Here is a 14,176-nt window from a genome sequence, read left to right on the forward strand (position 1 = left end):
TGAACTGTTTTAACTTTGACTGGTAATTTATAATTTTAGCGGCTACTGTTTTCAAATGCAAGTAAACTCATTGTGGAATAAACCTTTTTTTTTTTTTAGCTGTGGATTACTGTGCTACTACTGTGAAGTAAATATATGAGTTGCCCTTACCCATGCCACGGCCATGATGCCCAGAGCAAACAGACTGGGTCCCAGCAGGTTCCACAGACCGTGACGGTCCAGCTGCAAAGCCATGGAAAGAGACATTGCCCCCAGCAGATACAGCACCTTGAGAAAAACCACATGGATCAATAACGTTTCTCTCTAAACATTGTTAGCATTGTAACAACTCCAGTAAACAAGAAGATGTATGGTGAAGAAACAGCACACATCTGCTTTTGGAGACAAAGAAAATACTGGTTTGGGTCTGTTAAATTGTAATTTTCTCCCCACAAGTTAGAAAAATGGTGTCAGGAGCTTTGTAGTTATGTCACAAATCTCTTAGTAATGACTGACTGAATGAGTGACCACCAGGAGATTATTTGCAGTTACTGTAATGCACTGTATGTGCACTGTACTTTCATTATCTTTTCTGTTCTGAATCTGTGTCCTGTTTTTTTTTTTTTTTTGTTGTGTGAGCTCTATATTTTCCTTAACAAACTCAGCTGGTGAAATCATACAGGTCTATTGGTGAACTGTGCTGCTGCAAAGAAAGATCGAACAGGCAGGAAAAAGAGAAATGTGTCTTACTGAGGAAAAGATTGTTATGGTGCAAGCCAGTTCAGTGAGGTTAGTTATGTGAAAAATAAGTAGTTAAGGAAGAAGAATTGAAACATCTTTCCTGTAGTCATTTGGAACTATTCACTGTAGTAGTGCACCATTAACTCTAGCTTGAAAAGTGTCGAGCTGAACTAAGTTTGGTTTTGGCTTTGTTATGTCAAATTGAATTTGGAAAAGCATAGATATAAATGGTTAGGGATGAAAATTTTCCAAATATTTCTAATTGTCAACAAATCCCATGAAAAGATCAAAACCAACATTGAATTGATCCTACAGACCAGTATTGTCTGTGCAGCTAAAGCCTGATATAGATTATTTCTTATCACTATGTGTCATGGACCTGTCATTGTTGTCCAAAAACTATCAAAAACACCTCAATGAGCTGCACTGTTGCACCAGGTGACATGTTCTTCCATTACCAAGAACATAGACACTCTAAGTTATTTTGAATCAGTCTCACATACACTTTTGCACCAAATGTGTGTTCATTCACGACTGAAAATAGTTCCAAACAAATGCACTATTTACTGTACTCCTATTTGAATAACACTTGATGCAGACTACAGTGCAAAGTTGTTTTAGGAAATATCTTAGCCTTGAAAGATGAAACCTATTTGTGAGCTGTTTTTAAAAATGTACATCTTCTACTTCAGTAGAGTCAGGGTTACAGGTTCCACAAACAGGGCAGGGAAATCAATAAGTCTGAGAGATGGTTTAACGCATGGTTGTTTGGTCTTTTCACAGGAATTTGTTGACAATAAGTTAAATACAAAATAATGCCAGTTTTATCTCCCAGTGTCAACAGCCACTACTAGAGGTGACTTTCACTGATGGCAAACAAATCAGTGTTAAGAAAGTTAAAAGAAAAACATCACTGTGTAAACATAACATCAGTTTGAAGTATCAGTGAGAGAGACGTCATCACAGAAAATGAGTGTGTCTACTGAGCTCTGTTAAAGTCAACATTTGTATTTCAAAGTGCTGATGACCTCCACTGAGGCTTGCAGAGTAATACAAGAGCTGAAAGGATTAGTCAATTAATCAAATAGTATATCAATAGAAAAGTAATTGGCAACATTTTGAAGTAAAAATGGCAAACATTCTCAGGCTACAGCTTTTTGCTTTTCTCCATTTTATATGATTGTAGAATTTCTTCAGGTCTTGGATTGTATGACATATGAGACAAGACATTTGAAAACATCACCTTGGACTCTGACAAATTATAACAGGCATTTTTCTTCTATTTTATTGAAATGAAATACATAAACTGAAACTTCCTCTGTGTGAGTGAGAGCCACATTATAACAATGAAAACTAGAAGAGTGTACTCAGTAGGGTGCAGATCTCCGCCAGCTGTGTACAGTTAAGATGGTGGCAAAGGTAACAAAAACAAGGATTTATTCATCTTGTATCGTATTTAACTTTAGTCATAACATATCAGGTATAGAATTAATCTGCAGATGCTCCGGATCAAGATGAGACTGAACTTTTCTCTGGATGTCAGTTTTTGAGCCACGACAAAGGACAAAATGTGGCCTTCAAGAGACGAGGTAAGCCTTGTTTTTAGTCTAGCTGACTGCCGGAAATGCATTTTGCTATGTCATAACACATATCGTAAAATGGCGAGGACTGCTGAAAAGATGAAAGTATAAGCTTTATGATAGGCTCATAAGGAAACTTATCAATATTAATTTTAATTTGAAACACAACCCCCTCTCAGGGTACCCAAATTTGGCATTGATTGATCTATCGTGGCAACAAGACACGACTGGTTGTCCCTAGCGGAAACAAGATTTCAAAATGAAGCAGTTGTTGATCACTTGTGGCCCCTACCAAGAGGAGTGAGGAGTCAGCAGTCAGTGGCGGCATAAAACAGATCAGTCAATTGTGTTATAAAATAGTTTTTTTAAAAATTGGGAATCATCGCAACCACGAGATGTCCTTGAGCATACAGTCATAAATGTGCACAAAAAATATTAGGCTGATGGGTCCAGTAGTATGCAAGATTAGCAGTGGACAGATACACATGCACACACAAGACCAAACGCATGATCCCCTCCAGGCTTGTGCCTGGCTGAGATAACAAAACACTAACAATAAAGGGCCCATTCTATAAATAATACCAGTTTAACTTTTTTTTGTCAAGCTCACAATTTGACATAACGCCACAGGATATGAAAGAGATAAAGTGAGAGGGAAAAAAAATCAATAAGGTGTGCTATACATGCATTGGGAAAACTTAAGCCTGTCCAGGATGCCTGGGGTCTGCATTCTTCTGTCTGGTAGGGAACGTGAGGAGAAATTGGGGGTTTTCAGGCATGGAAGGGATGACCTGCCTGCAGAACAGGACTAATTGGCACAGAGCAAGGAGGAGAGGAGCAGTGTGGTGCAGCCCGAGGACTCTGTGCAGCAACAGTCATCAGTCATACTGTACCGCTGGATAAAAGTGTAGCACCCAAACATGCATGTATACATGTACTGTCTGCAGGCATGAATGCATGGCTGCTCACAGGCAGGGGGTTGTGCTGTAATGAATCATTATCTGTCATTGTGACGGACGAGGTTGTAGGAATTCTTGTAGGAAGCCTATTTTTATCTGCTTTATATATTTTCATGCTTTCCAACATTATATAGATCTATACTACATTTATGTATGTGTGGATTATAACATGTCTAACAACAATGCGGCAATAAACCGCCTTACAAGGGCCATGCTAGACAAATGTTACTAAAGCCGTCTTTAGACTGTGTGCAAGTTTATAGCATGTCACAGTGTGCAAGACACCTATGATAAAATCTTGGTGGCAATTTGTGTCAGACTGTATGATATCTATATGAAGCATGTCAGATTTTACCTAAATGTATGGTTAAGCATTTGAATATGCATCAAACTCACACAAAGTTCTTTTTCATTGCCATGGACGTACTAAGGAGAACAAGTATGTTTTCTCCCTAAACCTTATTCAAAAAACTGCACTTACAAATTTGTATTCTGATTGGTTCGTTTGTAGACATGGGTTGTAGCAGCATTCACATTGAGAGAATTTGGTCTCGAATTTCTGACACCGGACCACTATTTTGCACTGAGGACCAAAGATTTTACCATGTTACTCTCAGGATTGTCAACTTCAGTCTCAGACAGCCTAAAATCACACAGTGCAAAGGGGCCTTAAATAATTAAATATAATTTGAGCATGCATGTTTAATCTTGACCTTTGTGAACAGTGTAGTATATGGTGCAGAGCAACTAAGCACAAAGGTCTACTTATGAGCTTTCATTGTGCACTGGGCTGATCTACTTCTTTGATTGGCTGCCTTTCATATTGTTCTTCCCTGTGATTGGTTGGTCTGCTCTGTGCTTAAATCAACATCAAGGTGGCTGTCCAGATTCCCTGTTTGCCCTGTAGATTGTTGGTCAGCCTGCTTATTTATTGGACCCTTTGTTTAGCTTTTATTCTGTTGTGTTATATTTGTAGAATTATATGAAAAGGAAAAGCAATGTTGTAGCACCAGTAATTATTGTCCTACTCTCAGAATGATGGATATATGTAATGCATAATATGCTTCAGTAAATTTTGATCTAAACACAAGGATAATATGTGGGAGAGAAAACAAAGGAGAACAGAATGACCCAGACGGTTCATTGTAAACATTCATCACAGGTTACAGACAAACTTATTGCACCTGCTGCAATTGTGCGCAGACACAGTTGTTTAGTACTATAAGGGATTATGTTCAATATTTGGCTGCAAATGGTAAATGGCTGCATTTATATAGTGCTTTTGTCCAAAGTGCTTTACAGTTTTTTTGCCGCCCATTCACACACACACACACTCACTGATGGCTGCAAGCTACTGTGCAAGGTGTAGGCCTGACCATCGGGGTCAATTAGGGGTTCAGTATCTTGCCCAAGAACATTTTGACATACGGACTCCTAACCACCAAACTCTGTGGTTAGTGGATGACCAGCTCTACCAGATGATTAATTTCTAGCCATATCAAACTTTGTTGAATCGATGTTTCAGTGTTTCTGGGTCTCAGAAATTACTTTGGTGAGTGCAATGTTATCATAACCAACAGAAAAGAGAGCCCAAACTACAAAGATAAGACTTAAGTTGTAATAAAGTGTATCCTGTTATCCTTTAAACTGATTTGGATGCAATAACCTTCAAACAGTTAAGATTGAAGCTCTCCTTTTATGTGAACCACAAAATGTCCTTGCAGATAGTTTGCTGACATATTTGTGTAAACTTTTAGACCTTTGAAGGTCCAAAAATCACACTCATACACACTATCAGGTGATCCTGGGTCCTTCACCCTCTACTGCTGCTGTGGTCATGGACATAAACAAACAAACACAAACAAACAAACACACACCATCTCTCTCTCTAGTACACAAACACACACAGTTCCACTTGCCAGTCCTGACATGTGCGATTTGATTAGTGACTGTGTACTGCAGCGCTCAGCAAAAATGAAAACTCTAGAGGACAGCAGATGTTCGTACACTCTCCCTCCCTCCCACTACTCTTTCCTCTCTCACCCTCCCCTCGCTCTGTCTCATTTATGGACATGAACACACACACTTACACACACACACACACACACACACACATTCCCTGAGACTGCTCCATCTTGGTGTGCAGCCAGGGAGTGACCCAGGGAGAAGGTGCACCTGTTAGTGTTTACTGTGATCCACCGCAATATGTCAACAACTAGAGAATTTAGCACCTCACATCACTGATTCTAACACACTGATCTTTCAATTTAGGACTAATCATTTAGGCATATGCAGTACTCATTTATAGCTCTCCTTCATAGCTCTACAGCTCTCCTTCTCAGTCTTGTAATCCCTCTTTGCTTCAGAGTTTATCTCAAGTTGTCAACCGCTAACATGGAGCTCTAAGCTTAGGTGCTGCCAGGCTGCACTGCATGACAGGGGACATGCATTATGGTCAAAGGATGTCTGGTTCCAGACCTCTGAAAATAGGTCTAGTGTTGCTCTAGCTGCTTCCTGGTTGGAGAGACAATCGAGCCAATCTGAGTGTGAGCAGGACTACTGTAAAGGTTGTGACATTGGCTGCACTCCTCTTGGCTTTGCAGATCTGTTTGTTATGTGGTGGCAAGGTTGGGAAAACCGCTTAAATGGAGCTCAGGTTTCATATGAGGTGGCAGGTATGATGTTGAATCTCTGTCAGCTGATGATCAAACAGCATCAGATAGTGAGGATGCTGTGGTAAAATTCATTTTTGATATTTTCACCGCTTTAAAGAGTTGGCAGTACAGTAGAGTACATTTTCTATTTGGATTCAGTCACATGTGGTGTAAATAATGTGTTTATTGGTCTGTATTGTTAACAGTGCGGTTGGGACACGTGGCATTTTTTTTTTTAGGTCATATGGTGCCATTGATTGAGGTCAGCATGAGTGGCATGTGCTGTTCTGCGTGGCGAATTGATGGAGCACAAACCAGCAATGTGACACTCAGGTTTTCCGCTTTGGTTTTGTGTCAGGTGGTGCATTCATGTGGGGTTATAGTATGTTTAACAATTTATCTAGAAATGTTGAACATTCAACTCACCTGGTGTTCAAAACTATGCAAGTGGAAATGATCCGCTTGCTCACACCTTCTGCATTTTGTCATGACTCAAATTTCTTGAATGCCAAACATATACTGTAGTGCACATTCAAATTGCAAGCTGACACATTTTATTAAAGTGAAGACAAAATGACTATTCACTATTAATCCAGTCAAACATAACATACACTGACTGCTTTTTCACAAACTATACTTCCATTAAAATAGTCAATTGTCATTCCAATTATGTGAGTGTGTTTAATTAGACAGAATTATAGAATGGACCTACCTGTTTGATGATGGACTTTAGCCTGGCCATAGCAATGACAGTGACCCAAACTGACATGAGCGACCCGAGGAAGTCACAGAACTGCAGGACATCATACTCCATTATGCAAAAGACCACAATGCCTGGCTGGTCACATGCATGGTAGAACTGCCCGGAGAAAGAGAAAAAGCATCTTAGACCAAAAAGGTGATGTCTCAGTAATAATATTGCAAAGCTAAAAATGGGTTCAGTGAAATTATAATGAATTCTTTAAAAGTAGAAAACACACTCTTTGCTAATAAATGGGAACAGGGTGAGTTTTTTCTTCCCCAACATCCAAACTATTATTTGACTAGCTAAACCTGTTCTGGTTGTGATTCCCATCCAGGTGTACTTGTACCCCAGGGGGCATTTCTGCAGTTGCCAAGGGGTATGTGGAAAGATTGTGGCGTAGCTCTACTAATTTGAAAAAATAGAAATTGCAATTTGATTTTAAAAAAATCCATATATAGAGTAACAACTGAACCTGAAAACTACATGTTGTGTTTGAGCATGCATGAAGACTAGTTAGCAAGCCAGCACAGAAGTTAGCTAAAAGTAATGAATAAATGTCTAATGGTTATAATGGCCAATAATGGTTATAATATCTATTATAATATCTATATGTAAAATATCAATTAAGTTAAAATAGTTTGATAAAAATAATGGATAAATGGTAGAAAAGTCCAGTTTCTGCCATTTCAAGTGATAGTATACAAACGCAAACTTGACCAAATCAACCTAAACAGATGAGACAGTTCAATTTTATGAAAAAACATATTGTTACAATATCCACTTTAAAATAATCAATTGTGTTAAATGACATTAAATAATTTCAAATGTACTCATTTGTAGCATGATGGGTACTTGAGCTCATCTGACAGGGCTGTGGGGGTACATTAGACAAAGAAAGTCAGGAACCTCAGGTTTAGCCTGACTATCTCCAGGCTAAGAAAAGGTCTAACTGGTTTGGTTTGAAAAACTGGATAATCTATATTTTAATCCATATCTAACCCTACTTTCTGAAAACATCTTATTTTGCATTTGTACATGCTTAAATTACTAGTTGATAGTTGTCCTTTTAAAAAACACAGTGATTATTTTTAACCACAACTAGACACATATTAAATGCCTGGCTTTAGTGCCTTTTAAAACATATTTTGTTCCTGTTTATGCAACATTTGAAATCCTCCTCCTGCTGCCTTGATATTCTGCCTACAGGCTTTTTTCAGAAATGTTTTCAGGCCTCAGATCTTCTACAAATTGTCAACACGTCTCCTCTCTCAGGTGTCTTTCCACAGGACCTGAAAACTGCCATCATCAAGCCACTAGAATAATCTAGACACCTCACTAATGAGCAATTATAAGCTCATATCAAACTTCCTGTTTTTAAGTCAAATCATTGAAAAAGCTGTTTTTCAACAGCTGAACAACTTCTTGGCACAAACAACTGTTTTGATGTCTTCCAGTCAGGATTTCAACCACACCACAGCACTGAGACTGCTCTTGTTAAGATCTTTAATGACATCCACTTAAACACAGACAGTGGCAGAATTTTATTCTTAATGTTACCGGATCTCAATGCTGCATTTGACATGGTCGACCACAACATATTACTAGACTGACTGGAAAACTGGGTGGGACTTTCTGGCACATTACTAAATTAGTTTGAATCCTACTTAAAGGACAGGGACTAGTTTGTGTCTATAGGTAATTACACATTTGAGTGGACAAAAATGACCTGTGGAGTTCCTCAAGGCTCCATTCTGGGGCCTCTTCTGTTCAACATCTACATGCTTCCACAATGTTGATGTGTTGATGTGTTCAACCAATCATTGAACAAATCAACACTTGGATGTGCCAGACTTTCTTCAATTAAACAAAGACAGAACTGAAGTAACTGTTTTTGGAGCCAAGGAAGAATGATTAAAAGTCAGTGCTCAGCTTCAATGGGTAATGTTAAAAACTACAATTACTACATTTCAACAGCCACATTAAGACAATTACAAAGTCAGCCTAGGGCTGGGCGTTTAATTGAATTTTATTTTAAATTACGATTTTGGCTTCCAACGATTATGAAATCATAAGAGATAAAACAATTATTGTGCCGCATACCGTTTTGCAATGATACTCTTGTTTTTTCTTGTGTTTTAAGAAATCCAGCGCACCCATTTCCTTTAGGACAGAGGCAAGCCAAACTGCCTTCACCAGGCTGACTGACAGCAGAAATTTACTGAACCAAAATAGTTTTCATGTCAGCTCCACGAGAAGAAATCGACAGTGTTTGTATTTATTAATTCATTGATTTTATTTCCCCACCCACCTTAGCAAGTGAGAAGAATCTGCCTGTAGTGAAACAGGCAGCTCACAAACAGACTGGGAGCCTTGATCAATCAACGTAGATACTGTTAATAAGTTCAGAACACATACAGCGGAATATTTGTGTGATCTAAACAGCTGTCTGTGCAGATTATGCTTCACTAAATGCAACAGAAATAGACTGGGAGCTCCATGAAATGCGTGTCACTTGCACGTGAGTCTGTGTGGATTGATACATTTCATAACATGGATAATTTCTGTTCCGTGAGTCAGTGAGTATAATCATGTTAAATAATCGTGATCTTAATATTGACCAAAATAATTGTGATTATGATTTTTGCCATAATTGAGCAGCCCTAAGTCAGCTTACTATCACTTAAAGCATATATCAAGGATTAAAGGACTTATGTCTCAACATTCGGAAAAACTTGTCCATGCATTTATCTTCAGTAGACTCGACTACTGTGTCTTTACAGGTCTCCCTAAAATAAAGAAAGAAATTGCTTTTAAAATACTGCTGTTGGTTTATAAAGCACAGAATGGTTTAGGGCCAAAATACATTTCTGATCTGCTGCTACGTTATGAACCATCAAGACCTCTCAGGTCATCTAGGACAGGTCTGCTTTCTGTCCCCAGAGTCAAAACTAAACACAGAGAAGGAGAGTTCAGCTTTTATGCTCCACATATCTGGAACAAACTCCCAGAAAACTGCAGGTCTGCTGCAACTCTCAGTTCAAGGCTGAAGACTTTTCTGTTTGCTGTTGCCTTTTATTAAATCAAATATTTATTCATTTCTTACACTGCACTGAAAGTTTTATTCTTGTATCTGTCTTGTTCTATTTTAGCTTGTTTTTATTTTCTATTCTCTTGGCTCTTTAATGACTGTCTTCAATGTATTTAAATTTCCTTTTATGGTGTGTTTCTGTTGTACTTTGTCTCGATGCTTTTAATGTTGTATGTAAAGCATCTTGAATTGCCTTGTTGCTGAAATGTACTATAAAAATAAACTTGCCTTGCCTTGCCTTGCCTCCTCTAAATATTGGTGAATTCTCATTTAACCTAATCTTTTCCTTCTTCCTTAAACATTTGCCAAGCCAATTTTTTTAATACTTTAGATTGTCCAGTGTTTACATCCATGATTGCGACATTACAGTCTTCTTTTCCCTTGCCTTTGTTTGCGCATTGCTACGTTTCTTTGCGCTTTACAGCCATCAATCGTTAATCTGCGGAATAGTGTGACACCAGTAGCAGAAATGTGTAAAGGGGTCACCCGCCTCATGTTCATGTATGTCCTTGTGTGCGTACTTGATAAAAACATTGCTCCACAGCTCCACTAGTAATCAAAAAGTCCACAGGGTACTTTTAAATCAGTGACATGCATTTAAAATAAAAGCAAGAGCTGTGCTTATAATCATCAAAATATTTCTTTCTATCACAGAAACTGATGGAAAAAATATTGTTCCTGAGGTCTCATAAGAAAAAATCAGCAGATGTAGATGTAGAAGTAGTGCTACTTCACCAATAGTTTGTGCTGGTATAACACCCAGATATATTTCAAAGGTTAGCAGGGAGTAGAACATGCACCACTTTGATTTTTTGGCAGTCACTCACAGTGGAGAAGAACATGGTGAATATATAAACTGAAGCCTCCAGCAGGTAGTGGCTTCGGATTGCGATGGCCACTGGCGGGACAAACATGAGGTTACTGAGACAGAGCAGCAGGGTGGAGAGGAGCTGGAAACTGTAGGAATAGGCCTCCGAGTTGTCTGTGCATCCCCAGCCATCCCAGCCTAACAGACAAACACAAACACAGTCAGCACTGTACGTTGATATAAGAAAGTCAAGATCTAAGAGAGTAGGAAGCTGTTGTTTTTTCAGCCTTTGTGAGTTAGAAAAAGACTGAAGTCAGAGTTGTTTCTGTCTTCCTTGAACTCTACACAAACTTTAGGAGAGTCTCCTTAAATCTTTTGGCTGAACAGACGAGAAAAAAAATCTACAGAAGATGAATCAGTTTGTTTCAAAAGCTCATCCCTTTAGAATTTACAGTATCTCTTAAAATGAATAAAATATTTATCTCCAGACAAGATGAATGCTTCATCAGCCCCACATTTCTCAGTGAAAAATAATCAAAAACAGATATGTGAAGTTGTTTATCCTGCACAATGAGCCTCCTGGTGTGAACTCCTCCTATGTTAAAACACTACTGCTTTGCCACTTGAATTGGATCCTTATCAAGTGGGGGATTGGATAAGACAGTGTGAATTAAATATTTGTGAGCCCTGTTGAACGGAGGGTTTCAGACAGGCCAAGGGCAAGAGTTGAATGCAAAGTGCCTGCCAGGAAGCAGTCACACATATATGAAGTATGACAATGAATTTATCTGAAGAGAAACCAGCTCTGATAAAAGAAGATCAAAGGCAGGATTTTAAAAAAGCCTCTGAGGACACGCTTTGTTTAGTTTCATAAGCTCATCTTTTATTAAAAAGCTGTTCGTAATTAAGAGTGTGTTTTATTGTCTTATCAAAACGGCTTATACTGGAAGATTAATAACAGGTCGCTGTATGACTCATTGGACAATGGCACATACAATTTAATCACCATATTTTCAGTCCAATTCTGGTAAAATGACCTGTGGCGTCCCACCTTGTTCTTTCCCATTTCCTTGTCACTCTGTATGATGTATTTTCCGACAAATTAGAAATCCTTTGCAGCAGTGATGACCCAATTTCCCCACAGAAACTTTTATCTTATCTTATATGCAAAAAAGCTTTTGACTGCTGAAAAAGGCTTCCAATTATTAATTCATTATCATGCTTTTTGCTAATTATTAATTACTGATTAATAAATAAAGGCGATGTTGAGTACACACCATATTTATACAATTATTTTTCCACATAAATAAAACAACTTGCTTTGTTTTTGTCTGTAATTGCCTTCCATAGATGGTGTTTTGTGATGTGCATGTGATTTGAAAATAAAATGGACATAAAATAAAATCAAAAGTAGACATAATTACCTAATCTGAATTTAGCTCACAACTGCATTATGTACACATTCAAATCAGCAAACCAACAGAAAAACTTCATTGCAATAGAGTTACCTGCTTTGCATTCACATGCAGCATAAAGGTAGTTGTTGGTGCGCAGAAGCTTGCACTGTCCATATGTCCCACAATCATTGATGCATGGAGTCAGGTAAGAGCGCATATATACCTCGGCGGTGACATTGGTGCATACTTCAAATCTGGAAAGTCACAGACATGCAGAATATTAAATGGGGATGAATAACATGAGTACTGAAACACTGATAAATTTAGGTGTATTTTTAACTGTATAAAGATGGAAATTTGTGAAGGTCGTCCTTCCAAATGGATATCAATTTGCATATTCTTAACTCATACTAGATATTTTTATTTATAGGCAGTTGTTTTTACCAAACAAATTGGTCCAGACTGAAGTACCTTAATAGCTACTGGATGGATCGTCATGAAATTGTGCACAGACATTCATGGTGCCCAGAGGATGAATGACTTTGGTGATCCTCTGCATTTAGCTCAAAGAACCACTGTGCCTGAAAGTGCAGCCTCAAAGAAACGCTAGCATGTCTGTAGACTATCATCATCACAACTCTTTGGAGATTATAAGCAATTCTAAAGGTCATTTTCCACAAATTATGTCAGTGCTTTATAGACCAATAATGATACTGTGATAGCTTAATCTTCAATAGGTAGATATCTTAATTAGGTACATCAAATTTTCACAATAATCAGGAAGAACTATCCATTCCATCTTAAACTACTTCATCTTAAATGTCTTTTTTCTAATTCTGGAAATACATGTTTACCATACGGCACAATGGTTTGGTCAGAATTCATGGCCTGATAATGATTATGGCAAATTTTTAAAAAATCATTTTTATGCAGTTAACTGTACCAACAACTGCACAATGGACCTATATATGATTTGCTTATCTCTGACATTACATGGGCTGACAGAAAATATGTTTGTGCTTGCGTTGCCACTTTTGTAATTGTTGGATTCTACAATCAGTCACGGAGAATGAAACTCCAGGAGGTAAAAAATGTGCTTCCTTGCTGGAACCCATCATTTAGTCGACACAGCTGTTCTTTTTATAAAAAGTTATATCAATCAACTTAATTGTAGCCTTGAAGAGCACCTGTCATTCACACTACCTATTTTCCTCTCTAAGAAGACCTGATTTATTTAGCATGTGTAAATTTGCGGAAATCTAACAAATAGGAATGTGAAAGCTTTTCCACATTTCCATACCACAGCAAAGCTCTCATGTGAGGATAAGTCCATGTCCCACACCATCTGTTATTATCTGTTATTCAGATTCAATTGGAACTCCAGAGTGGCCCCGGAAAAATCTGCTTAATTTCATTCTGTTCACATTTTTATGCCATTAAAGGTTCGTCAAAACAGCTCAATCTGCTGAATAGCTAATACTTACTCAATACTGATCTTGTGAATAACATTGCATTAGACAACTTAATAAGAAACATTTCCCCACATTTTCTTTCTGACATTTCTCACAATGACTTTAAACAACCCATAGAAAAAGAGTATGTGCTTATTGCATTCATCTGTGGATTCAAGTGTACAGTTAAGTGGATAAAACCATAGAGATTACGAGACATTTCCTAGTCAACAAAAGATAACAGTTGTGCCTTGTAGTCGCAATGCATTTTGGTCTACTTACGGTACTAGAGGTGGAGAATATAGTGTCTGTGTATAATATGGTACCTGTGTGAATGTTGAATGTTGGTACAAAATAAGAAGAAAAGGAATTCTTGCTCTTTTAGTCTGAGAGTCTAACAACAATTTGAATGTTTCAATTTATGGAGACTCAGTGAAAATATCCCAATGTGAGTTTCAATTCAATTCATTTTTTCAATTCAGTTTTATTTATATAGTACCAAATCACAACAAAAGTTATCTCAGGGAACTCTTCACATAGAGCAGGCCTAGCTAGACCGTACTCTTTATTTTACAGAGACCCAACATTTTCCCAAAGCAAGCAACAGATGTCCTGTTGTTATGTTGAACAAGAGAAATAAACCGAACACAATGGATGCAGGAATTGAATGTACACTGCTCATAAGGTCTATGCAAATTACAACAAACAAATCCAAACAAAAAACATATTTGTTAACATGAAAATATGGTTACATGAGATATCTGTTTTTTTAAA

General features: G+C 37.8%; 1 protein-coding gene across 3 annotated transcripts in view; it reads right to left on the reverse strand.

Moving 5' to 3' along the window:
* Positions 1-14,176, reverse strand: part of tmem8b (transmembrane protein 8B) — a 49,810-nt gene that overhangs the window by 11,622 nt on the left and 24,012 nt on the right. For all 3 annotated transcript variants that reach the window (XM_042421617.1, XM_042421615.1, XM_042421616.1), the window contains exons 9-12: positions 12,063-12,205; positions 10,574-10,752; positions 6,626-6,772; positions 151-267 (exon numbers count right to left, since the gene is read on the reverse strand). In XM_042421617.1, the coding sequence (XP_042277551.1) occupies positions 151-267; positions 6,626-6,772; positions 10,574-10,752; positions 12,063-12,205 (586 nt within the window). The remainder of the gene's footprint in view (positions 1-150; positions 268-6,625; positions 6,773-10,573; positions 10,753-12,062; positions 12,206-14,176) is intronic.

The sequence above is a fragment of the Thunnus maccoyii genome, chromosome 9, assembly GCF_910596095.1.
Source record: "Thunnus maccoyii chromosome 9, fThuMac1.1, whole genome shotgun sequence".
Classification (NCBI taxonomy): Eukaryota; Metazoa; Chordata; class Actinopteri; order Scombriformes; family Scombridae; genus Thunnus; species Thunnus maccoyii.